Source organism: Myodes glareolus, chromosome 12 (genome assembly GCF_982192425.1).
Source record: "Myodes glareolus chromosome 12, mMyoGla1.1, whole genome shotgun sequence".
In the NCBI taxonomy this organism is placed as follows: domain Eukaryota; kingdom Metazoa; phylum Chordata; class Mammalia; order Rodentia; family Cricetidae; genus Myodes; species Myodes glareolus.
In genome coordinates, this window is record NC_142037.1 from 81,912,538 (window position 1) to 81,936,603 (window position 24,066).

The 24,066-nt window shown below is 44.4% G+C and overlaps 1 protein-coding gene across 3 annotated transcripts in view; it reads left to right on the plus strand.

Moving 5' to 3' along the window:
• Window positions 1-24,066, plus strand: part of Ipo5 (importin 5) — a 49,043-nt gene that overhangs the window by 19,869 nt on the left and 5,108 nt on the right. For all 3 annotated transcript variants that reach the window (XM_085698182.2, XM_087912310.1, XM_085698183.2), the window contains 19 exons: window positions 570-762; window positions 2,246-2,348; window positions 3,133-3,229; window positions 3,597-3,701; window positions 7,894-8,016; window positions 8,101-8,221; window positions 11,366-11,453; window positions 13,541-13,647; window positions 16,016-16,140; window positions 16,233-16,322; window positions 16,392-16,565; window positions 17,987-18,205; window positions 19,415-19,498; window positions 20,835-20,967; window positions 21,050-21,171; window positions 21,510-21,606; window positions 22,581-22,753; window positions 23,588-23,699; window positions 23,784-23,839. In XM_085698182.2, the coding sequence (XP_085554308.1) occupies window positions 570-762; window positions 2,246-2,348; window positions 3,133-3,229; window positions 3,597-3,701; window positions 7,894-8,016; window positions 8,101-8,221; window positions 11,366-11,453; window positions 13,541-13,647; window positions 16,016-16,140; window positions 16,233-16,322; window positions 16,392-16,565; window positions 17,987-18,205; window positions 19,415-19,498; window positions 20,835-20,967; window positions 21,050-21,171; window positions 21,510-21,606; window positions 22,581-22,753; window positions 23,588-23,699; window positions 23,784-23,839 (2,322 nt within the window). The remainder of the gene's footprint in view (window positions 1-569; window positions 763-2,245; window positions 2,349-3,132; window positions 3,230-3,596; window positions 3,702-7,893; window positions 8,017-8,100; window positions 8,222-11,365; window positions 11,454-13,540; window positions 13,648-16,015; window positions 16,141-16,232; window positions 16,323-16,391; window positions 16,566-17,986; window positions 18,206-19,414; window positions 19,499-20,834; window positions 20,968-21,049; window positions 21,172-21,509; window positions 21,607-22,580; window positions 22,754-23,587; window positions 23,700-23,783; window positions 23,840-24,066) is intronic.

The window sequence follows — 24,066 nt, forward strand, 5'->3', positions numbered from 1 at the left end:
GGGCAGTAGCTGTGAATTAGCCTCCACGTCTTGATTGTGGCATTTTTCTCAGCTTTTCTTTGCTAAACTCAGGGATATTCCACAGAAGCCATCTTAAATAAAAAGCACTCCACAGACTTTAAATGTGAAACTAAGAATGTACGCATGAGATCAATCAACTTTGTCAGTACTGGCAACCCTGTGGGTTTACTCACACTAGAGAATCATAGATATGGATTTTATAACATTTTACCAGAGACTAAATGAAGTTTACGTGACGTGAGTACTCCAAACTGAGCAGAAGGTTGGGTAGGAAAGGCCCCTGTAGAGCTATATAGCAAAGCCAGGTTGGGCAGGTGGATTACAGTTTTAGTAAGAGTATCCAGGCAGGGTGTCGCACTGAACCCTCAAGTGTTGGGGTTTCTAGGTAGAGTATTGTGACTGTAGAAAGAGTTACATATGTTCCTAAAAACTAAAAGGTGCCTTGAAATGAACTGTAAAAGTGGGACAGGGAGACCGTCCATGGCAGAGGGTCAGAAATACTTTCTCTAGTAAGATAGAAGGTTAATAACAGTATTATCTATTTATAGGCTAGACAAATGGCCGCTGTTCTCCTAAGGCGTCTTTTGTCCTCGGCGTTCGATGAAGTCTATCCAACTCTGCCATCAGACGTCCAGACTGCCATCAAGAGTGAACTGCTAATGATTATCCAGATGGAGACACAATCTAGCATGAGGAAGAAAGTCTGTGATATTGCTGCAGAATTGGCCAGGAATTTAATAGGTGTGTGCACAGTCGGGGGAAGGTGTATTTGCTGCTTGTGTTTGTTAGTTCGTGTGTTTTTTGAGACAAGATCTTGATTAATCTTAAATTGTTGTAGAACTCCCTGTAGCTCAGATTGACATATAATACACAGTTCCCTGCCCCTTCTGCATACTGGGTTACAAGTGTGTGCTAACATGCCTGGCCCTTTTTTCTCTTCTTTCCTTTCACCTCTTGAGACAGGATCTGTATAGGCCAGGCAGGCCTCAAATTCCCACCAGTCCTGCCCCCACTTCCTGAGTGCTGGGGCAGCAGGTGAGAGCCTCCCCCACCCCAAACTGTAATATTTTACAATATGTATAGATACCAAAGAACTGTTTATTCTATCCAAAATGAATATGATTATAGACTCTTGCATTTAAAGTCAAAAATTACAGATGTTTATGAAATCTAATTCTTAATGCTTTTAACAAGTTATCTTCAAAGTACCAATGTAGACTTTTTTGTTTTTGTGATTCAGGGTCTCATGTAGTACAGGCTTGCTTTAAACTTGCTAACTGCCTCCGTATCCTAGGTGCTAGGATTCCAGGCAAGTGTTGCTATGCCGATGTTTTAAGGTTTTATTCCCCCCTGAGTTTGGAATACAACCTTGTACATGTTGGACAATCATTCTACCACTGAGCTACAACTAAAGCCCCCTGGAAAAACTTACAGTGTGTGCGATGGGATGTTCTGTCCTTTGTACCTGTCTTACTGCACATGTAGTCATCCTTAAGTTGGTATTTTGTTGTTAGGAGTAGTACTTACTAGGATGCTCAGGGCTTAGGACCACAAATGGAAGGAAGAAACAAGAGCACGGTTCTGTCTTTTTAATGTCCAGCCTCATACATGCTAGGCAAAACATTCCACTATCCTTAAGCTGGCCTTGAATTTGTGGTTTTCCTGTCCTAACCTCCTGAATAGTTAGGATTTTAGACCTGCACCACCAGATCTGGCTTAAAATTTGTATTTTTCAGTCTTCTAAGTAAGCATTGATGGCACCCCATAGCACTTAGGCTGTACAGTGTATGCTGTCCCCATGACGGTATTAACAGGACAAAGGCCAGTCTGGGGCTGTAGAGTGGCCCTGCCTGCAACAAACAACTGTGTCAACTCCCTCCGTGGGCCCTAGGACTCAGTGCTCTCTCCGTTTGAAAGTGATAATTACTTTGATTTCAAGTTTGACTCTGCCAAACAGTGTGTGCTTGTGTGTGGATTTACTACCAAATACTTAAGCAAATGAAAGTCCTGCCTCTCTGTAGTCTGAGCATAAGCAGTGGTTTCTCAACATGAACCTTTAAATGCACAGTTGTCTTCTCAACCTACAGTGCTGTTTTTATGGTTAGAGGGCTGCTTTAATGGAGTCTCAATAGCACGGGGACACTCGCCCTAGAATGTACTTTGGTGCAGACACAACATTTTGAAGTTTGAGCTGCGCACTTCATGCCTGGACTTTGTGTTGTAGACGAGGATGGCAACAACCAGTGGCCGGAAGGTTTGAAGTTCCTCTTCGACTCTGTCAGCTCACAGAACATGGGACTCCGGGAAGCTGCCCTTCACATATTTTGGTATATAATCTGTTCTAATATTTTTAAGATTTTAATGTCATTAACACCTAAAACATTTTAGCTCATTGTTTTAGCCCAACAGCCTTGAGAGTTGAAATAGTTTCTTAAGTTGTATTTGTCTTAGAAACAAGTTTGAAGGAGAAACAGCTGCTCGTGTCAGACTTGGCAGTTGTGTTTCTGACAATTGGATCTTTCCACTCATTTATTTGAACACAGGACCAACTGTAACTTTGGGGAAAGCACTTTGGTGAAGATATTTTGATGGGAATGCTTGGGAAATGTTTCCTGGGTCTTTGTGGTCATGTTTTATAATAAACTTGTGTGTGTGAAGAAGCAGTGATTGGAGCTCAGCATTTGGTGACTGATTGCTCTGCTGTGACATTGCTGTCTGTTTAGATGCACCCCTAACAGCTTTTAGAGGCCATGTGACTGCTGAGTTGTGAGCTTACCTTATCCAGATTAAGTAAAAATGTGTCTTTTAGTTGTTTTCTAAATGTAAAGTAGAACAGCTTACGTTCCCTGGGTCACCAAGACTAGGAGTGGTCAGAGAGATGGGGACACATTAGATCTCTCGTAGACGGTGAAAGGGTGAATAAAGCACAGGGTCCTGGGATGTGCAGCCTCGACTACCATTGTTTGCATTCATTGGGTGCCCAGAGAAGGCCGTTAGAGTGTGTGCAGGACTCTCAAGGCGTGGCTAACGTGCTTTAATAGGTTTAGTCCACACTGCAAAGATTATCGTAGGTTTTAAAGGCTTATTTGAATCTTTTTTTTTTTTTTTTAGGAACTTTCCTGGAATTTTTGGGAACCAGCAGCAGCACTATTTGGATGTCATCAAGCGGATGTTAGTTCAGTGTATGCAAGATCAAGAGCATCCTTCGGTAAAGAGTTCACTTCCAGTTACTGCCTGCTTCAGGTCTAAGCTGTGCACTGAGTTAATGCAGTAGAGGCTGTTTTCACTTTTCTTCCCCCTTTCGGTTTTATTTTCTCCTGTGGGTGTGTGAGTGTTGGCATGCCCATGCCAGAAGAAGGGGGCACCTTTGAGGAGTTGATTTTTTTTTTTTTTCCTTCCACCTTTGTGTTGGGGACCAGGCTTGTGCTGCAGTTACCCCCTTGGCCATCTTGCCAACACCCCCACCCCCCATTTTTACTTTTGTACCTTAAAAATGTGAATGCTGGATTCACTGACGGTTCCACTTGAGCCTGACATGTGTTCTCATCTGTGATCTCGTACCGCCTCTGTTTTAGATCCGGACGTTGTCGGCCAGAGCTACAGCCGCCTTCATACTTGCCAACGAGCATAATGTCGCTCTGTTCAAACACTTTGCAGACTTGCTACCTGGGTTCTTACAGGTAAGAGAACACCTTCGAGCAGACAATCCTGCCTCATGTTGGTTTCCAAGAGATTCAATCTTCATTGGTGTATACTTTGTTGCTTCATTTCTTCAGTCAGTGTTTGTTGCCTGGAAGTGCTGGCATTAGCAGCACAGCAGTGAGCATGGAGAGGGCTCCCATCCTGCCCATGTTCACTGCCCTCGAAAGGGCCTCTGGCGTGTGGGCCTCCCGTCCTTAGCTGCTGAGCCTTTTCCTGACCCCTTGGAGCGTTTTCTGAGATGGGGTCTGTTAGCCCAGCTTTACCTCAGACTCAGGTCCTTCGGATTGTTGTTGAATGTTCCTTAGGGTTTTTAGGATTTTGTTTTTTGAGGGAGAATCCAAGGTAGACTCTATTTGCCTCTTACTTGCTAAGTAGTCAAGGATAACTTTGAACGGCTGATCATCCTGACTCCACTTCCTAAGTCCTGGAGTTTACACCAGTTTATGAGGTGTGAGAATGGGGCAAGGCCTCCCTGCATACTAGACAAGCACTGGTTGAACTACATCTCCAACCCCTAAAAGTCTTCTTTAGTCTGTAATAATTACAGCATTTTCTGTTGTGGAGGTAGTATGAACTCTCCTTCTGAATTACCGGATAGCCTATGAGGTTGAATCCCCGTGAACAGGAAGCTAAGGTGGAAAGAGCACCTTTTCCAGAGCACCCTCCTAAGAAGTGGGAACAGGACTGCAGAACGAATACGTGCTGGCTCGGCCACACATCATAAACTGTCAAGCTTGTAATTAGTTTGCATTGTTAGCTCCCTGTGACAAGTTAATGTTCTAAGGCTGCCCCCAACCTCAGTCACAAATCACTGTGATTCTCAGTCTTGTCCAATTCCAAGTTCCTGTATTTTAGCAAATAGATGTCACCCTAAAATGAAATCACAATGTGACACAACTCAATGAGCCCCATTGTACAAGTACATGTCTTAAATGCCATATATATGCATGTACTAAGTGTGAAAAAGAAATAAAATGCAAAGCAATGTTTTTCTCCAGCAAGTGCTTAGGCACAACTACCCTTGTGCCTAGGGATGAAAGTCTGTGATCAGTGCCCAGAGCAAAAATTTTACAGATAAAGATAGAGTTTGATAGGGCCAGGCGGTGGTGGTGGTGCATGCCTTTAATCTCAGTGCTTGGGAAGCAGAGGCAGGTGGCTCTCTGGAAGTTCAAGGCCAACTATGTCTACTAGAGCTAGTTCCAGGATAGCTACGGACTGTTAATGCCAAGAAGCCCTGTCTCGAAAAACCAAAACAAACAAAAAAGTAATGTCGATAAATCAAGCACGACTTTGCTCTTACGGTTAGTAAGATTTCTTGACAGGGGGCCAGGGCAGAAGGCTCAGCCAGGAAAATGCACCACAGTGTCCCTGAGAAGGTGGAGCTGTGGGGCTCACCGGATGACCAGTCCGGCTCAGTAAGAAACGCTGTCTTAAAAGTTAAGGTGGGAAGTGATAAGGGAAGATGCCCGATGTTGACCTCTGGCCTCCATATATGAGAGTCTACATATAGTACTCCATGCGGGCACCAAAGTTGAATTCGCATGTGACCCTGTGTAATCTGGTGTACTTGAAGTCTGTGTTGCTTCCGATACCCAGCAGGAAGCAAGTGCTGTATCCGCAGTGGTAAGAAGCCTGGGCTGGGTGAGGTGGCCCACTGCTGCATCTCTGCACTTGGCCAAGCAGAGTTGGTTTATGTTTATCACATACAGTTTCCCCTCTATTTTTGGCTGTAAACGGCTCAACCTGTAGATACAACGAAAGCTAAAAAAAAAAAATAAGTTGCTAGATTCTAGGCTCAGATCATGCGATTTCCCATGTTTAGAGATAGTTGGCATTTGTGATCACGGGAGATCCATGATGAGAAGATCTTTTGATTTCCCCCATAAGCCGTTGAGTCTCAGAGGCAGTGTGCCTGCCCTTACTGTTCTTGACCTCGGTCACATGGCGAGCAAGAACTGTCTCCTAGGGAGAAATTACTTTCTGTTCGAGTACCACTGAGTTAGGACTTGGAGAAGTCAAAGATTTCCACATGACAAAAAGTCACTCACAGGGTCTGGTGACTTTCCTCCCAGACTTTTACACTGAAGACACTTTCGGGAGTATCAAAACTGTAGCTGTAGCGTGCTATTATTATTTTGTTATCTGAAACTTCAGGTTACTTCTTGAGCCTGTGAATTTATAGAGAGTGAAGATTATTCAGCAGACATTGATAGTAGATAATACACAATTTGAGTGAGTATTACAGGGACCAAACTTTAGTAAGCTAGAAATCAGATGGTAATGTTTCCATATGCTGTTACTGGTATCTGTCTGTATACACACCATGCATGTGGAGGCCAAGTATAGATTGAGAACTGTTTCTCTCCTGGCTTATCAGACATCTTTGTCTGCTGAGACATCTCTGACCTGGGTACTTGAATTGTTTCAGAAACTAGCTTTTGTGTGTATAAGAAAGGTTAAGCTGTGGGATACGGAAAGGACAGACTGAAAACAATTCCATGGCCGTCTTCGGTTTCATTGTGGTTTTGTATTGTCAGTGGTTTTACTTTTCACCTAGCTTGACACAGATGCTCATGGCTGCAGTGTGCCGCTTCCGTGCGTGCTCACACTGTTAGTCTTCAGGCAGAGTAGCTGGCACACTGGTGGACAGGACACTATTACATGGAAGTATTTCTCGCTGAACTAACAGATGTCATCAGTTTGTTAACCAGTTTCCCTGCCATCACACTGTAGAACCTTAGAGTTAATCCTCTGCCCAGTGACGGGCACTGTCCATTAGCCATTGTCACATCCACCTGCACAGCTTTCAGGCTCGGACAACCACTGTTCTGTTCTGCACTTCTCACATGTAAGTGAGAAGGTAGTGTTTTTATTTTGTTGCTTTATTTTTAGGCAGGAGTCGAGGTGTGTGTGTGTGTGTGTGTGTGTGTGTAGGTAAAAGGATCACATCATATGGGTCCCACTACATAGCCCTGGCTGGCCCGTAACCCTCCACATCAGTAATTCTCAACTTCCCCAAGGTAGCAACATTTTTATACAGTTCCTCATGTTGTAGTGAACCCTAGCCATAAAATTATTTCCATTGCTATTTCATAACTGTATTTTGCTACTATTATCTTAATGTCGATATTTTGGGGGTTCACCCAAGGGGTTGCCACCCACAGGTTAATAACCACTGCTCTACAAGGACTACAACTGCCTTGGAACTCACAAAGATCCTTCTGCTCCTGTGTCCTGACTGTTGTGACTAAAATCTATTTAAGATTTATTTCATTTTCTTGCATATGTGCTCACAGAGACTGGAAGAGGATGTCAGGTTCCTTCGAGGTGCAGGCACGAGTGTTTGTGACTCCCAGTGCGGGTGCTAGGGTTCAAGCTCTAGTACCAAGGATTGAACAGCCTGTGCCTTTCGTCACCGAGCCAAATCTTCAGCCCTCACTGTTACTGCATTCAGTTTCAGTCATGCTGCGGAAGTGACAGTCTCAGTCCTAGCTGCTGAGTAGGCTACAGTAACTGTGCAGTGCGGACAGCCCTTCTGCACACTGACTTGTTGAGGCTGGAGGTGCTGGTGGACGGCACTGCTCAGGCTGGTCTCTGTAGCTGTGGCTGGCCTCGAACACTCTATCCTCCTGCCTCTGTCTCCACTGTGCTAGGATTATGGGCCGTGCCTTAAACACACTGATGCTTAATTTCTTAATATATACATATACATACATACACACATGCACACACATACACACATATATGCATGCCTAGTGGTAGGGTTTATATATACATATACATACATGCACACACATACACACATATGTGCATGCCTAGTGGTAGGGTTGCTAGACTGTAACGGTGCTAGTGTTGTGGTTTTGGTTTTGTGTTTTGAGAAAACTCCACAAGTCCCAATCAGTGTCTTATTGTTAAGCCTTTTTACACAGTGAAGGTGCTGTTTTTTTGTGATTTTGGTTTGCTTTTCCCATGACTTGGACTTCAGTCTAATTTGTGAATGTGCCTAACATTCCTGAAAAGCTATCCTTTTGACTCCAGGTGGAATATTTGTATTTGCCTTATTGTATTGGTCAAATACTTAGTGCTTCCCGGGAATGTTGTGGCTGATGAGACGTCCCTTCGCAAGGTGAGTCTTGAGCACACACCATGTTTTCTGTTTTGTCGTTGTAGGCTGTCAATGACTCGTGCTACCAGAACGATGACTCGGTCCTCAAGTCTCTTGTGGAGATTGCAGACACTGTTCCAAAGTATTTGCGTCCTCATTTAGAAGCAACTCTACAGCTAAGTCTGAAGGCAAGTTAAACCCTCAATAAATGTTGGCAGACAGGAGTGATTGTCTGAACTACTGAATGTGTACAAATTTGTTTGTCTTTGTAGTTGTGTGGAGACACCAACCTCAACAATATGCAGCGCCAACTTGCCCTCGAAGTGATTGTGACCCTGTCTGAGACAGCAGCTGCCATGTTAAGAAAGCATACCAATATTGTTGCTCAGACTAGTAAGTCAAAACTCTCCAGATACTTCAGTAACGAGGCAAAAATGTTAAGTAAATTTGCTAGGGTTTGTGTGGTTTCTCAGATTTATTCAGAATATGAGACTGTGTTGAGAATTAGATGGATCTGAGGAGTATTTTGTCCATGTTTGTATGAACCTAATCTTGTGGATCTGCCTTTAGGACTTTGCAGATCCCTGAAACCTGGCATTAGCATTAAGACTGGCATTCTCGAATATCTCCACAGCTGCTCGAGTGAAAGTCAGTGCAGAGAGGGTGGGCATGACAGCAGGCGGGCACATGTCCATAGTTATGTTACACACAGCCTGGTCCTTCCTTCATAAACTAGTAGGTGTTTGAGCTACACTTAGAAAGTGACTGGTACCCAAGACATTTGCAGTTTCTACACTGGGTGAAGAACAAGGAAAGAACCTCACTGTTAGTGTTTGTATTGATAATTCCAGACGAAGCGTGGCGGTAACATACATACTCAGGTTGTTATGTGGTGTTAGAACTGATCTAAGGTCGCTGCTGTGAGAACACTAAACACAGAGATAATCCATTAGTGGATGAGAACCAGTTGGTCACCATTCCAAGACGACCCGTCCTCAGGTCAGTCTGAACACTGCACTGTCTCCGTCAGGATTCTAACAGCCCATGTTAGTAGACCTCACCAGAGGTCCTTGGAGGAGCACAGTCCTGAGTAGCCAGAATGGTTTAGATGAACATACACAATTTTTTTTCACTTTAAATCTTTTTATTGTTTTTACTGGGCTATACATTTTTCTCTGTTCCACTCCCTTCCTCCTCCCTCCCTTCTATCCTCACCCATGACCCCCATGCTCCCAATTTACTCAGAAGATCTTATTTTTTTCTCCTTCCTATTTAGATCTATATATGTGTCTCTTAGGGTCCTCATTGTTGTCTAGGTTCTCTGGGGTTGTGATTTGTAGGCTGGTTTTCTTTGCTTTATGTCTAAAGCCACTTAGGAAGGTGTACATATTGTGTATCTTTCTGGGTCTGGGTTACCTCTCTCAAAATGTTTTTTTTCCAGATCCATCCATTTGACTGCGAATTTCAAGATGTCATTTTTTTCTGCTGTTGTAGTACTCCATCGTGTAAATGTACCACATTTTCCTTTTCCATTCTTCATTTGAGGGGCATTTAGGTTGTTTCTAGATTCTGATTATTAGGAATAATGCTGCTGTGAACATAGTTGAACACATGTCCTTGTGGTACGATTGAAAATCTTTTGGGTATGTACCCAACAGTGATATTGCTAAGTCTTGAGGTAGATTGATTTCTAATTTACTGAAAAATTGCCATACTGATTTCCAAAGCGGCAGTACAAGTTTGCTCTCCCACCAGCAATGCAAGAGTGTTCCCCTTACCTCACATCTTTTCCAACATAAACTGTCATCAGTGTTTTTGATCTTGGCCATTCTGACAGGTGTAAGATGGAACCTCAGAGTTGTTTTGATTTGCATTTCTCTGATGGCTAAGGATGTTGAACATTTCCTTAAGTGTCTTTCAGCCATTTGAGATTCGTCTGTTGAGTTCTCTGTTTTAGTCTGTACCCCATTTTTTTGTTGTTGTTGTTGTTGTTGGATTATTTCTCCTTTTGACGTCAAATTTCTTGTGGGGTTGGTATACTCTTTCGGTAGGCTGCCGTTTTGTCTTGTTGACCCTGTCCTTGGCTTTACAGAAGCTTCTCAGTTTCAGGAGTTCTCATCCATTTATTAAATGTTTCTCTCAGTGTCTACTCTGTGCTACTGGGGTTATATTTAGGAAGTAGTCTTCTGTGCCAATGCGTTCAAGTGTACTTCCCTCTTTCTCTTCTATGAGGTTCAGTGTGGTTGGTTTTATGTTGTCTTTGATCCACTGGACTTGAGTTTGGTGGAGGAATAGGCAGCAAGGGATGCGATAGGGAGAGCAGAGTATGTGGCTCAAATGGAAGATCGGACCTGGGAGATAATTCATTGGGGGTACTGGGACACTGTCTGTATTTGTAGAAGAAAAATCTCAACCTCAGATATGCTTTAAAAAGTTCAGGGTTGATGAAAGACCTAAATATAGATAGGTTTTATAAGTAAATGTTTGATGGGAGTAAGATTTAGTTACAAGTCAGAAATACAGACATTGCTATATTTGCAAATTTTAAGAAAAAAATTTTGATCAACCATCTGTCAAAAGACAAGGTTCAAAACTAGCATATTGCAGGCCTACCTACCTGGTCTACCTGAGACCCTCTCTCAACATCAACAAAACCATAAGCTAAACAAATAAACAAAAGGCTTTAATCTCTAGAAGTGGAAAGTCATAAGACAAGATTCTGGCTTAGCACTGCTAAGTCTCAGCACAAACAAGAATGATTATGAAGTCTGTCTTGAGAGCTGGTGATGGTGATGGAAGAAGGGGTGGCTAGGAGGACAAGTTTCTTCAGCTTCCATCGTGTGAACTGGGGAAGTTTGGAGGAGAGTTTGATTATCTTTACAGCCCCTTAAAAAAATAAAAGAATTAGCCTGGCAGTGATGGCACATGCCTTTAATCCCAGCACTCGAGAGGCGGAGGCAGGTGGATCTCTGTGAGTTCAAGTCCAGTCTGGTCTACAAGAACTAGTTTCAGGACAGGCTCCAAAGCTACAGAGAAACCCTGTCTTGAAAAACAAAACAACAAACAAATAAAAGAATTAAAACAGTTATTGTCAAAAGTTAAAATTGGAGGGTAAAACAAAACCTATTTTGGGGACGCACGCTGTTGTGCCTTGGTATTCACAAAAGTGATTTACAGCACTCAGAACTTAGCAGCATTCACTAAGGCCCACGTGGGAAAACTGGTACCTACAGGCCCTTTGGTGTTCTCTGCCCTAAAGCATCACCTGGACCACTGCACTGCACTGCCCCTCCACAGTGTGTGGTTCCGGGCAAACACCTCTCCCCCAGCTGTCTCCAGCTCGTCATGAGCGTTCCCAACTGAGTTTGCTTACACACAAGCATGTGAAACCTGTGTTTATTATGGAGGGCTGGCTGGAAATGTGTTCCCTTGGAGAAAGTCAGTCTCATTTAAAATTAAAGCTAAACAACAAAAAAAAAAACCCGTGATTTTTGATGAAAAGTTCAGTCTTGAGCTACAAATGGATTCTTGACTTAGTTCCTCAGATGCTGGCGATGATGGTTGATCTGGAAGAGGACGAGGACTGGGCCGATGCTGACGAACTGGAAGATGATGACTTCGACAGGTAGGCAAACCCCGGGCTGCAGGGGCTCGGACTTCGACAGGTAGGCACGCACAAACCCCGGGCTGCAGGGGCTCGGAGTTCGACAGGTAGGCACGCTCAAAACCCGGGCTGCAGGAGGCTCGGAGTTCCTTGCCTCGACGCAGCTGTCTTCTGAAGATTTGCCTTTCGGCTAGATGCATTTGTGTATTACAGAGATATTTTATTGTTTGTGTGTCTGTTAATAAAGTTTACATTTTTAATGGATTTTCCCAAAACTAGTAAATAGAAGTTTAAAAAAAACATTTTTTCATCATGAAAAATATCCATGGCAACAGAAGTGTTTATATTAGTCTGGGCTTCTCTTCAAGAATTAAGTTTGAGATTATGGGGGTGGGGTTGGAGGTATAGGTGTGTGTTGTAATAAAGCTAGAGCTCACTTACGATAGGTTTGGCAGAATTCCCCAGGAAGTGCCATAGTTCCCTTTATAAGGTAAGGTTAATTTCATAGTGATAACAGGGGTGACCAGATTTGCCGTGATTTTTTTTGGCTTTGGATGCCACCAAGAATACAGATTTATATGGCGAAGTCAGACCAAAATGGGAAGGGGAAGTCCAGTGCTGAGAGGTTTGTTCAGGGTCGCATAGCCATTTTTCTTGTTCTTTCTAGTTCATCATTCAGTACAAGCTGCCAATTTAACAAAACTGAAGCTGCACACATCTGACTCACAGAATGTGTGCTGGGTTAGGAAGCATGGCTGGGAGCAGCACCAAGGCTCGGCCATATTGCTTTCAAGTGTCTGTGACACGTTGCTGCTGGCCTTGTGCCTGCCCTGTGAGCAGCACTTAGACTTAGTTGATTTAAGAAACTGCTTTGTAAAATTGGTTTTGCCTTTTTGTAACCGCCCTGGCTTATCCTGGAATTTACTCTGTAGACCAGGCTGGTGTTGAACTCACAGAGATCCACCTGCCTCTGCCTCCCAAGTACTGGGATTAAAGGCGTATGCCACCACCACCCAACTTTTTTTTTAAAAAAAAAATTATTCTTGTTTATTTGTTTTCGGGATTCTCTTTATAGTCCTGGCTGTCCTGGAACTCTGTAGTGGCCTCAATCTCATAGAGACCCACCTGCTTTTATCCTGGGATAAAAGGCAGGCACCACCAAACTGCTTTTTCTGGAAATGATAAGATTTTTGTTTTTGTTTCTGTTTGTTTTTTGTTGTTGTTGTTGTTGGTTTGGTTTGGTTTGGTTTGATTTGGTTTGGTTTTTCAAGATGAAGTTTCTCTGTAGCTTTGGAGCCTGTCCTGGAACTAGCTCTTGTAGAGCAGGCTGGCTTCGAACTCACAGAGCTCCACCTGGGATTAATGGGTGCGCTCCCAACACCCGGCTCCATAAGATTCTCTCTCTCTTTCGTGTGTGTGTGTGTGTGTGTGTGTGTGTGTGTGTGTACAGAGACTTAGTGTTGGCTAACTCTTTTAACTTAACCTGTTTTCTCTTTACCTACCCTTTGCCTTGGGGCTTTTTACCTTTCTTCCGTACATCTTAATTTCACTTCTAGTGTTTGCTTCGAGCCCCAGGCATCACTCTGATTCTTTCCTCTTTTTCTTGTTCCTCATTTCCAAACCTAGATTTCTCCTTGCCTAGCCCTCTACTGTGTAGCATGTTGGCTGTTCAGCTCTTTATTAGGCCAATCATGTGCCTTATGCAGGCAAGCTGAGGCAAATGCAACACATCTTTACAAATGCAGCATAAACAAATGTAACACACCTTTACCCAGTTAAAAGTAATATTCTGTAGCATAAACAAATGTAACACATCTTTGCCTAGCTAAAACAATATTCCACAGCACTTGCATGCATGTGTGCCTGTGTTGAAAATGTGTGGTGCCCCAGTCTTAGCACTTGAGAGCTTGCGGGAGGAGTATCCCTGTGGTCTGTTAGTGGTGTGCATCCTGGGACTGTCCGAGACCTCCGGGGAGCCCGAGTCTCACTCCTGTCCCACAGGTGAGCTGAATTCTTCCCAGCTCTGGTCTAACAGCATGTTTAGAAGTACTGCTTCTGTACTTTGTGCTATTCTATTTGTGTTGAACACATGGTTTTGCTGTGTTTAGCAATGCAGTTGCTGGTGAGAGCGCCTTGGACCGGATGGCCTGTGGACTTGGTGGAAAGCTTGTTTTGCCAATGATCAAGGAACACATTATGCAGATGCTTCAAAACCGTAAGCTCCCTGTGCTTCAGATGGTGCCGTGGTGGATGCGCCCCCTTAAGCTTAAGATGGTCTCCAACAGTGTCTGCACTGCTGAGCTAATCTGCTGTTGATGGAATGCTTAACCCAATTATGTTCTGCTGACGAAATTCTCTTCAGTCTAAAGCTAAAGAATATCTTTACGGAGCTGGGAACCTGTTCTGTTAGGAGGTCTTAAGTTCGGTGCCAAATTAAACTATATAACAAGACTGTCTCAATAAAGTTTACCTCAATACTGAAGATTATTTTTTTTCTCTAGAATTAGTAACATAACAAAGGGAGAGAAATTATAGATCAAAAAAAACCCTTAAAGTCATTAAATGATGTGATCCTCAACCTCTCCAACCTGTACTTTGAGAAACTGAGTGTGTGCATAGTGTGCTTGCACATGCGCACTGTTGTGTGTGGAGATCTGTGCACAACTTGTAAGAATTAGTTCTCTCCATCATGTGGGTCCTAGGTTCAAGCTCAGGTTACCAGGCCTGGCACCTTTGACCCACTTAGCCATCTGCTAGTTCCAACCCTAAACTGTTTTATTTAAAGAGATAGGGTCTAGCTGTGAATCCCTGACAGGCCTGGAACTCAGATCTGCCTAGCTCCTCCTCCTGGGTGCTAGGATGAAAGGACACCTGACCACACTGTCACAATATATCTAACCAAGGGGTGTGGTAGCACACTCCTTATCTATTCATGGAGATAACGATGTGTTTGAGTTAGGGTCTTACTGTGCACTCTTGACAAGCCTAGCTCTTGCTAGTAGACCAGACTGACTGACCTTGAATTTAAAGTAATCCCTCTGCCTCTGGAAGTAAAGGATTCAACACTAGGCCTTGCTAGAAATACTATTATTGTAAAGAATAACTTAATAAAGCAAAAGGAGAGTTGCAAAAATTACTGCATTTATGTGAATATTCTTAAATACTTTAGGTGAGTTCTCTTGTTCTTCAGCATAGCTGTCTGGTCATCAGGTTTCACACACAATCTCTGGAATGTTGTATTTTGTTTCTCAAAGGGAGAGCAAAAAGATACTATGGAAATAGGTTTGACCTTGTAAAACCACTTAAGAACTTAGGGGTTCTTGGGCACTAAACCATACTTAGCATTGCTATAATCTTACTATTTATGTGTACCTTACTTTCTTCTACAAAGAATTTGAAGCTACATAAGCCTGTATTGCTATAATGTAATAAGCAGGAGTGTTTACAAATGGACCAGGGGCATATCTCAGGGTAGAGAGCACTTAGCATATGCAGAACCTTGGAAAGTTCCCCCTGGCCCCCAGGGGTGCAGCGCTTACTGATCTAGTTATCCCGTGGATTACATTGTTGTACAGCTTCTCTGCCTTCCATTGTTCAATAGTTTTTAAAATTCAATTCCACTTACTTAGTTAAGTATCAGGATGATTAATTCTGTGTTGGGTGAATGTGTGCCTCCTATGTAGGCTCAAAGGGCACTTTAGTGAATATCTTTTCTTCCATCGTGTGGGCTCAAGGAACCGAACTTAGGTCTGTTGGGCTTGGTGGCAGGCCATTACCTGGTGAATCATCTTGTATCTTTGAGATAGGCCTTGGTATAGCTAAGGCTGACTGGTTAAATTCCTGATCCCGTCTCTGCCTCTGGAAGGCTGGGATTGAAGTTGTGTCCCACAGTCCCCAGCTACGTTTTGTATTTAATAAATCCCAGAAACAAGCATGTGGGTTACTGTTAACCAAAGAGCAGCTAGCCATTGTTACTGCTGGAATACAGTAAGATTTATCCAATAGCAATTTTTGGAGAAAGTATCTTTCCCGACTTCCCAAAGAATTGTGTTTACGGGCATCAGTGAGTCTCTTAACTAGTAAGCATGGCAGTTCGTTGCATGGAAGTCCCAGTGTTTGTTGTTTACAGTGAATCTTGTAGGAAAAATTGTTTTGCATTTTTGTTTATTTGGTCTCTGAGTTGAAACCCAGAGCCTCTGTATGGTGTGTAAGCATTCTACCACTGAGGAAGCTGTAGCCCCAACCTAGGAGAAGTCAGACAGTAAGGTGGGCACCATGAGATACCTGTCTTCCCAACATTAGCTAGAGTGAGGTAAGGTGGTGGGCAGCTCCAGGCTGACAGTGACAGTAGGAAAGAGAAGCAGCCAGTTAGGCCAAGGTCCATTTCTCTGATTACATGTGTATGTGACATTGTTCTAAGGAGGCCCAGCCGTGCTTATTCTCTGAAGCCAAACAAGACGGGGCTCCTTCAGGTGGTGTGGCCATAGAAAAGATTTTAATATTTTTTTTCAAGTACAAATAATTTTTTACACTTGTGTCTACCAGAATTAGAATGAGTGTCTAATTACTGTTCTTTTTCCCAGCTGACTGGAAATACCGGCATGCAGGATTAATGGCCTTATCCGCCATTGGTGAAGGATGCCACCAGCAAATGGAAGGAATTCTGAATGAGATTGTAAACTTTGTCTTGCTTTTTCTCCAGGATCCTGTAAGTACCAATAAGTATTGCACAAACCTTGTCTTAGTTTCCTGTTGAAACTAAGTAATTTTGCCATTACTAACACGGGGATCATGTTCCAGCACCCAAGAGTCCGGTATGCAGCCTGCAACGCTGTGGGTCAGATGGCTACAGATTTTGCACCTGGTTTTCAAAAGAAATTCCATGAGAAGGTACGTAACAAGTCCTCAGCTACCCTTTTAAGGGAGGGCTTGCATCTCAAAACACTTTCCATTTTCTAGGTGATTGCAGCTTTGCTCCAAACCATGGAAGATCAAGGCAACCAAAGGGTGCAGGCCCATGCAGCGGCTGCTCTCATTAATTTCACGGAAGACTGTCCCAAGTCGCTGCTCATCCCGTACTTGGATAACCTGGTGAAGCACCTGCATTCAATTATGGTCCTCAAACTTCAGGAGGTAAGTCTCCAGATCGTCAGAGCCTCTTCACGGGAGGCGAGATTACCTAGATGGGTAAGGCCTGAGACAGCTTCCAACAAGACCGTGGGGCAGAAAGCTAGAGTTAGAGGAAGGCACTCCAGGATGTAATTTTGGTTTGGTAGAGGCACTGGCAAGTATTAAAGTTTAATCAATGTTTGAATTGGTGGGGGGGACGGACTCAGAGAGAAAATGTTGACTAACCAGAGTGCTAGAAATGGCAAACGTTTGAACCACAATCTTAAGATTTTGTTTGTTTTTGAGTCACCGAATCAAGTCCAGGATGGCCTCAAGTTAGCTTCTGTGGCCAACAGTAATTTCTGGTCTTCTTGCACCCACCTCCTAGTCTCCGGGATTATAGGAGTGGCCAGTTTTGTAGATAGAGTTGCTGCTGCAGGCTGCAACATGGGAACAGCTGAGAACAGGCGTTGCTGTCTGCTGTTGGCTGTGAGAGGCAGGCAGGCAGACTAGAAAAGGTGGGCTGTATGCTCAGGAGCCAGGCGTGGGCTGGAATGCCAGCACCTGGGAGACGCAGGAAAATCACATGTACAGACAAGGCCCCATTGACCCTGTCCTAAAGAGAGAAATGAATAAAGGACTCCTTTGCTCTGTTGGGCTCAGCAGACCTGAACGCACTGTCACACAAGGTCACACAATTCAACTTTTGTACATAGAATGGACCACCAGTGACAAACCCACCATAGGCAGCAGCGTGCACGTGCGGGTGACAGATTAGAGAACAGGGATGGGAAGAATGAAAGTCTCAGCAGCCTTAGCAGAGGAGCTTAAAACAAAGGCCTAAGCATTCAGTGTCGGATCACAGCGGACAGAAAGAATGGGAGAAAGGTGAAGTCTCAGTGATGACGAACAAGCTGCTGCTGAAATCAGTAATAAAGAGATCCAGCATGGCTTTGGAAATGGGTGTGGTTAGAATTGAGTGCAGAGATGAGCGTCCTTGTTGGTCCCCAGAGGGCCCATGTGCGGGCCGTGTAAAGACTTGGCTGAAGAGTTAGTTAAGGGGTACTGGGAAGAGGACAGTGTTCAGAGGTGCTGGGGTGGCCTAGGAGAAAGACAAAAGTACAGTAGACAGGGTGAGCTCTCTGGTTAGGTCTCTGGTGCGAGCAAAGTGTCATTTTTCTTCAAGAAAGAAACGTGGAGGAGGAAAAGCAAGCGTTCCCTGGAGGGATCATCCCGGGAAGGATGGATCAGAGCAATAAGGAGGGGGCCTGGCGCAGTGGCTGAGCTCTAGGGTGGGTGCTGAAATAGTGACAGTAGGGCAGCACAGAATAGAATACTTGATGAACTCAGCGAGGGAAAGCTGGTTTTCTGTCTACGGTGGAGCCGAGCTATGACCCTGACGTATGGAAGGAGGAGAGCTGAGAGTAATTCGTGTCTTCCTGCAGCTGATCCAGAAAGGCACCAAGTTAGTCCTGGAGCAGGTTGTGACGTCCATCGCATCGGTTGCAGATACCGCAGAAGAGAAGTTCGTTCCCTACTATGACCTGTTCATGCCGTCCCTGAAGCACATCGTGGAGAACGCAGTCCAGAAGGAGCTGAGGCTCCTGAGGGGGAAGACGATCGAGTGCGTCAGCCTCATCGGCCTGGCCGTGGGGAAGGAGAAGGTGGGTGGTCTGTGTTCTTAGATCGGCTGGCAATGGTTCTCTCTGAATGCTGGATTGTTTTTGTTTGTTACTCTATTAGGGATTCTTTCTTGCTTGTTGGTTTAGTTTTTTAAGACAATTTTCCTGTGTAGAACTGGCTGTCCTGGCACTCTGTAAACCAGTCTGGCCTCAAACTCAGAGCTCCACCTGCCTCTGCCTCCTGAGTGCTGGGATTAAAGTTGTGTACCAGTCCCACCTGGTTCACTATTAAGGATTCTTGGAGGTCATACCCATATGCTTTGTTTTACTTACACACGTGCTGAGAGACAAGTAGTCCAAAGTCAGCTACCATAAGACGGGAAGGCTATGTGTACTTAACATTTCCGAAAATAGTAAGGCTCCTTGGCCAGTACCCGAGTCCAGGCTGACCTCAGCCTCCCGAGTGCTGGGACTCTAGGCACGTCCGCATCACACCAGCTCACTGTCTTCCTCATAAGTCCACAGCATTCTTACCTTGTGGGTTGTTTGCTGAGGGACTCAGCCCAATTAGACATTGCTTATGTCTCATATTCTGCATATCTGGCTTTAAACTTTGAAACACTGTATGATTGATCACAGTGAAGATTGCCAAAGCTGTAGTCAAATAGAACATACAAAATCTTTATGCAGTGGCTTCTATAAAGCGATCTAAAATTTTCTCCCTAGATTTGAATTAAATTTACTTCTTGAAATAACATTATTTGTAAATTAAATTTTAATGCCATTAGAATTTTCTTGCTTGAAGTATTCTTTCTTAGAAAGAATGTTATGCTAGTTATATAATACAGATAAAAATTTTTCTGAATAATTTTATCTGCATGACTAAAAGGAACATACAGATTTTTTTTAAAAAATTAATCTTTACTTTTTGGGAGGATGGGGGATTACCACAACATACATATGAAGGTCAGAGGCATAACTTTTGGGAGTCAGTGTTCTCCTTCCATCCTGTGGACTCTTGAGGATTGAGCTCAGGTTATCAGACTTGGCTGCAAACTTCTACTGAACCATCTTGCTGGCCCTGAGTACAGGTTTGTTTGGTGTCTGTAGTTTTAGGAAGTATGGGGGGGGACACAATAGTTAATGCTTTGCCTTTCTATTATTACAGAAGAAGCAAAATTGAGTGGCAAGAATAAGTGTGTCTCTGGGATATGCATTAATAACACGGATGTTTTCCCACATACTCTTTAGTTCATGCAGGACGCTTCAGATGTGATGCAGCTCCTGCTGAAGACCCAGACAGACTTCAGTGACATGGAAGACGACGACCCTCAGGTGGGCGGGGCACCGAATGCCTCATACATTGTGGTTTGTTGGTTTTGTGTTTGTGTGTGTTGTGTTACGTATTTTGTCTGTACGTATGTGTATGCACTTTGTGCATGCCTGTTGAAGGTTGTGAGTCACCATGTGGGTGCTGGAAATTGAACCCAGGTCTTCTGCAAGAGCAGCAAGTGCTCTTAACCACTGAGCGCTGTACCCAGCCCAAATGTCTGTCATTGTGAATGAGTGACGGCTCCATGCAGGTGCTCTTACTTTAACCTCTGGTCCTAAAGACCCTGTCACAGCCTGTTCTTCCGGAGCCAGGCTTCCTCCATGTTTTGTTGGTTGCTCCTGGTTTCTCTTGATTCTCAGATTTGTTGCTTCTGATTGTGCTGTAGATTCTCCTACAGACTTAGGACGCAGATCTTTCTCAAAGATTCATTTATCAACTACCTCTGTTGGGTGTCCCTTGGCCGTTTGCCATTGACTTATTCCCCTTGTTGGAAGAGACACGGAAACCCAGCAGTCTCAGCCCTCAGTACACACGTGACCAGGTGACTGGGAGGCAAGGCAGACTAGTCTACATGAAGGGTTCCAGGGCAGCCAGGGCTACCCAGTGAGACTCTCTCAAAAAAAGAAGGAAAAGAAAATAGCGCTGCTGTATTGCTGTATGACCTGACCTACCTATATGCTCCTCCTGGGCATATACCCAAAGAACTTCATGTCATAGATAATTCATACATCCATGTTTACCATATCTCTAGTAACAGTAGCAAGGAGAAAGAGAAGCAGCCTGGCTGTGGTCAGCATACCAGTGGGTAATGACAATGAGTACAAAACAGGATTTTACTAAGTTGGGAAGAGATGACAAGAATGGAAAGAGGAGGTACACTGTTGGTAGAAGGGTACAGGTGGCAGGCCTGGGGGAAGTGAAGGGCCACCACTGGACAGCCTGAAGATGCTGCAATGAAACCTGTTCCTTATGGTGATATTAAACATGGGGTGGTGTGTTGGGTTTCAGTAGTATTTGTGGATGCTATGCCAGGTACTGTGTGTTCTTACTCTAAAAGATCAGGGCCTAAAAGTAGACCTTTGTATTCAGTGAAGTGATCCAGATGCTGAGAGAGAAGAAATTACATCTACATCATACAGAGAAAGTAGGAAAGCCTTCCCAGCCAGCTCTGTCCCTTTATGAAGGTCACAGGTGCCTGAATGCTGATTTGGAGCATTTTGAGGGACATTGGGAAATAGGTGAATATGTCCATGAGTCCATGTTTCCTCAAGATGGAAAAACAGCTCTAGCTGTCTTAGGTACCCATTGTCTTACAGCCTGTTTGGAATTTTCTCCCAGATCTCTTACATGATCTCCGCGTGGGCCAGAATGTGCAAAATCCTTGGGAAAGAGTTCCAGCAGTACCTTCCCGTGGTCATGGGGCCGCTGATGAAGACCGCTTCGATTAAGCCCGAAGTAGCCCTTCTCGACAGTAAGTATCTTCCCTGGGCCGTGGCGGCCGCAGCACCTCTGCTTTCTCTTGTGAACTCATTTGTTTTCTTCCTCATTATTAGCCCAGGACATGGAGAACATGAGTGACGATGACGGTTGGGAGTTTGTGAACCTCGGAGATCAGCAGAGTTTTGGTATTAAAACTGCAGGACTAGAAGAAAAATCAACTGCTTGCCAGATGTTGGTATGATACTGTAATGATCCTCACTAAGCATTGTGACCAGATCTTTCCTTCCATACAATCCAAGAGGACCTCGCTCATCAGCCTTGCATAGCAAGAGCTTGCACCCAGAGCCATCACCATGTTTGGGAGGGAAGGGATTTTGTGGATTTTGTCTGTTTGGGGCAATTCTATAGTAGGTGGCTAAGAATATCATTGGGATAAATTAACAGAAACGTGCTTATGGTATTAAAAGAAAAGCTAAGCTAGTCTGGTTTCAGTTGTGTAAAACAACGTGGTCAGAGGATCAGTGTTATCCTTTTGAAACCCTATAACACGGACCTTGATTTCTTCTCTTCCAGGTTTGCTATGCTAAGGAGTTAAAGGAAGGTTTTGTGGAGTACACTGAACAGGTTGTCAAACTGATGGTCCCTCTGCTCAAGTTTTACTTCCACGATGATATCCTTCAGCCGTTGAATGTAAAGCCTGTCTGGATGTAGTAGGGCTGTAGTGTTGTGAATCACACCAACCCGAAAGCCCTTTTTTCTCTGGTGTCCTCTACAGAGTGGTGTGCCAGCAGGTCCCTGCCATTCGTGCAGAGGAGGAAGTGGTTACCTTTGTGATATGAGTGTGGGTGCTTCTGTGCACTGCGTGGGTGCTCGGTGCACTGTGTGGGTGCTTATCCAGAAGAGGCCAGGCGGTGGCATCAAATGCCCTAGAATTGGAGCTCACAGATGGCTGTGAGCCTCCGTGTGGGTGCTAACAGTCAAATCTGCGGGTTCTGAAGACCAGTGCTGAACCACTTAGCCAGTCCAGCCCTAGAATTTTTTTTTAACTTACTTGTTTTTATATTTAAATTTTTTTACTTTTATGTGTATGAGTGTTTTACCTGAATGAATATATCTATGTGTGCTGGTACCTGGGGAGGTCAGAAGAAGACATTAGATTCCCCTGGAACTGGAGTTAGGGATGGTTATGAATCACCATGTGAATTTGGGGCACTGAACCCCAGTTCTCTGTAAAAGTAAGAAATACTTCTATCAGCTGAGCTATCTCTCCAGCTTTTAGGAGATTGCTTTTAGGAGGGGGTTACCAGGGCTTTTTATTTTATAAATGACAATAGACAGGGAAGTGTGCTTCGGTTGAAACCAGGACAGTCTGCGTAGGAGTCCTTAGTAGTTCTTAGGAAACCTGCAGATTCCATTGCATGCGGAGAGAGGACCCTTCACTCCGTTAGCAGACAGACTCCTGTGCTGTGGACACGGGCTGGGGAAGCCTGGGCTGCTTTGTACCCACTCCACATTAACACAGACATCCAGCTTAGATAAGCCAGGCTTGTCCCCAGTCTTCTGCTAACGTGCTCCTTAGCATGTGAGTGGAATGCTGGCAGACTCCAGAGGTCCCTTGGCGGTGTGTTTCCTTAACGACAGAACGGGTCCGAGTGGCAGCAGCAGAGTCTATGCCCCTTCTGCTGGAGTGTGCGCGAGTCCGGGGTCCTGAGTACCTCACGCAGATGTGGCACTTCATGTGTGATGCGCTTATCAAAGCTATTGGCACGGAGCCCGACTCAGACGTGCTCTCGGAGATCATGCACTCTTTCGCGAAGGTGAGTGTTTTCTTGGAAAGTCTCCCCCCTCCCACTTTATAAGGCATGTTGTGTAATTCTCTGCTGAGCAAGGGAGTTAAAGGGGTTTTCCATATATTATACAGCCAATCATTTTTTGCTGAAAATGTTGAAGTTTTTTTTGCTCTGAAATATTTTTATTGGTTGGGATGTAAGCTTTTGAGAAATAGCGAGACCAGACTAGGAGGACTGTAACAGGTGGAGGAGAGGTGGACTTGGTGGGATCACACTGGGAGCACAGTTACGGGAGGAGAGGTGGACTTGGTGGGACCACACTGGGAGCACGGTTACAGGTGGAGGAGAGGTGGACTTGGTGGGATCACACTGGGAGCGCGGTTACAGGTGGAGGAGAGGTGGGCTTGGTGGGATCACATTGGGAGCGCGGTTACAGGGTGAGGAGAGGTGGGCTTGGTGGGATCACACTGGGAGCGTGGTTACAGGGGGAGGAGAGATGAGTTACACAGGGGACTTTAATCATTCTTGGAAAGTTGTGGCTTCCTTCACATCAAGCAGTTGGTGTGCATTCCAGAATCTCAGAAGAAAGGCTGATGCTTCTAACTGCAAATGTTGTGCCTTTTTGTCTAGGTCCTGTGAAGGCCTAAGTTCTCTCCCCCTGTCATCTGTTGGTACTAGAAGTATATGGGTGTGGTGGGGGGTGATAATGTCTCCTTTGGCTTTGGCCCCTCAGTATGCCGCACGATGAGTCCGACTCCTGTTCGAATTCCCCGCTGAAGTGTGCACCAAGTCATTGGTCACTGGTCTCGGGGTGATGAGTTGTTAGCATTTCTCTCAGCTTGGGTGTTTTCTTTCCCTCAGTGCATAGAAGTCATGGGAGATGGGTGTCTTAACAACGAGCACTTTGAGGAGCTGGGAGGTATATTGAAAGCCAAACTTGAAGAACATTTCAAAAATCAAGAATTGCGGCAAGGTAAGTTTTCAGTACTTTTCATTTCTGAGCAAAGTACTGGCCTCAATGTGATCATTTAAAAACGTGTGTTTGGGTGTGTTTTAGTTAAAAGACAAGATGAAGACTATGATGAGCAGGTTGAGGAGTCACTACAGGATGAGGTAATTCTTCCTTCAGAACCTCAGTTATGGCCATTTGCATCTTAAATATTTTTAAATGCTTCAGTTTCTCATTCATCTTCCCTGTCTGATAGAATCTGTTGTTTTGAGCAGAAGAATCTGGTGTTTATAAAACAAGTCTTTTGAAATGAACTTTTGCGCCAGTATCTCACACATCAAACGCCATTTGTGGCTAATGGTGTCCGGAGTGACTGGTGATTGGCACCGAG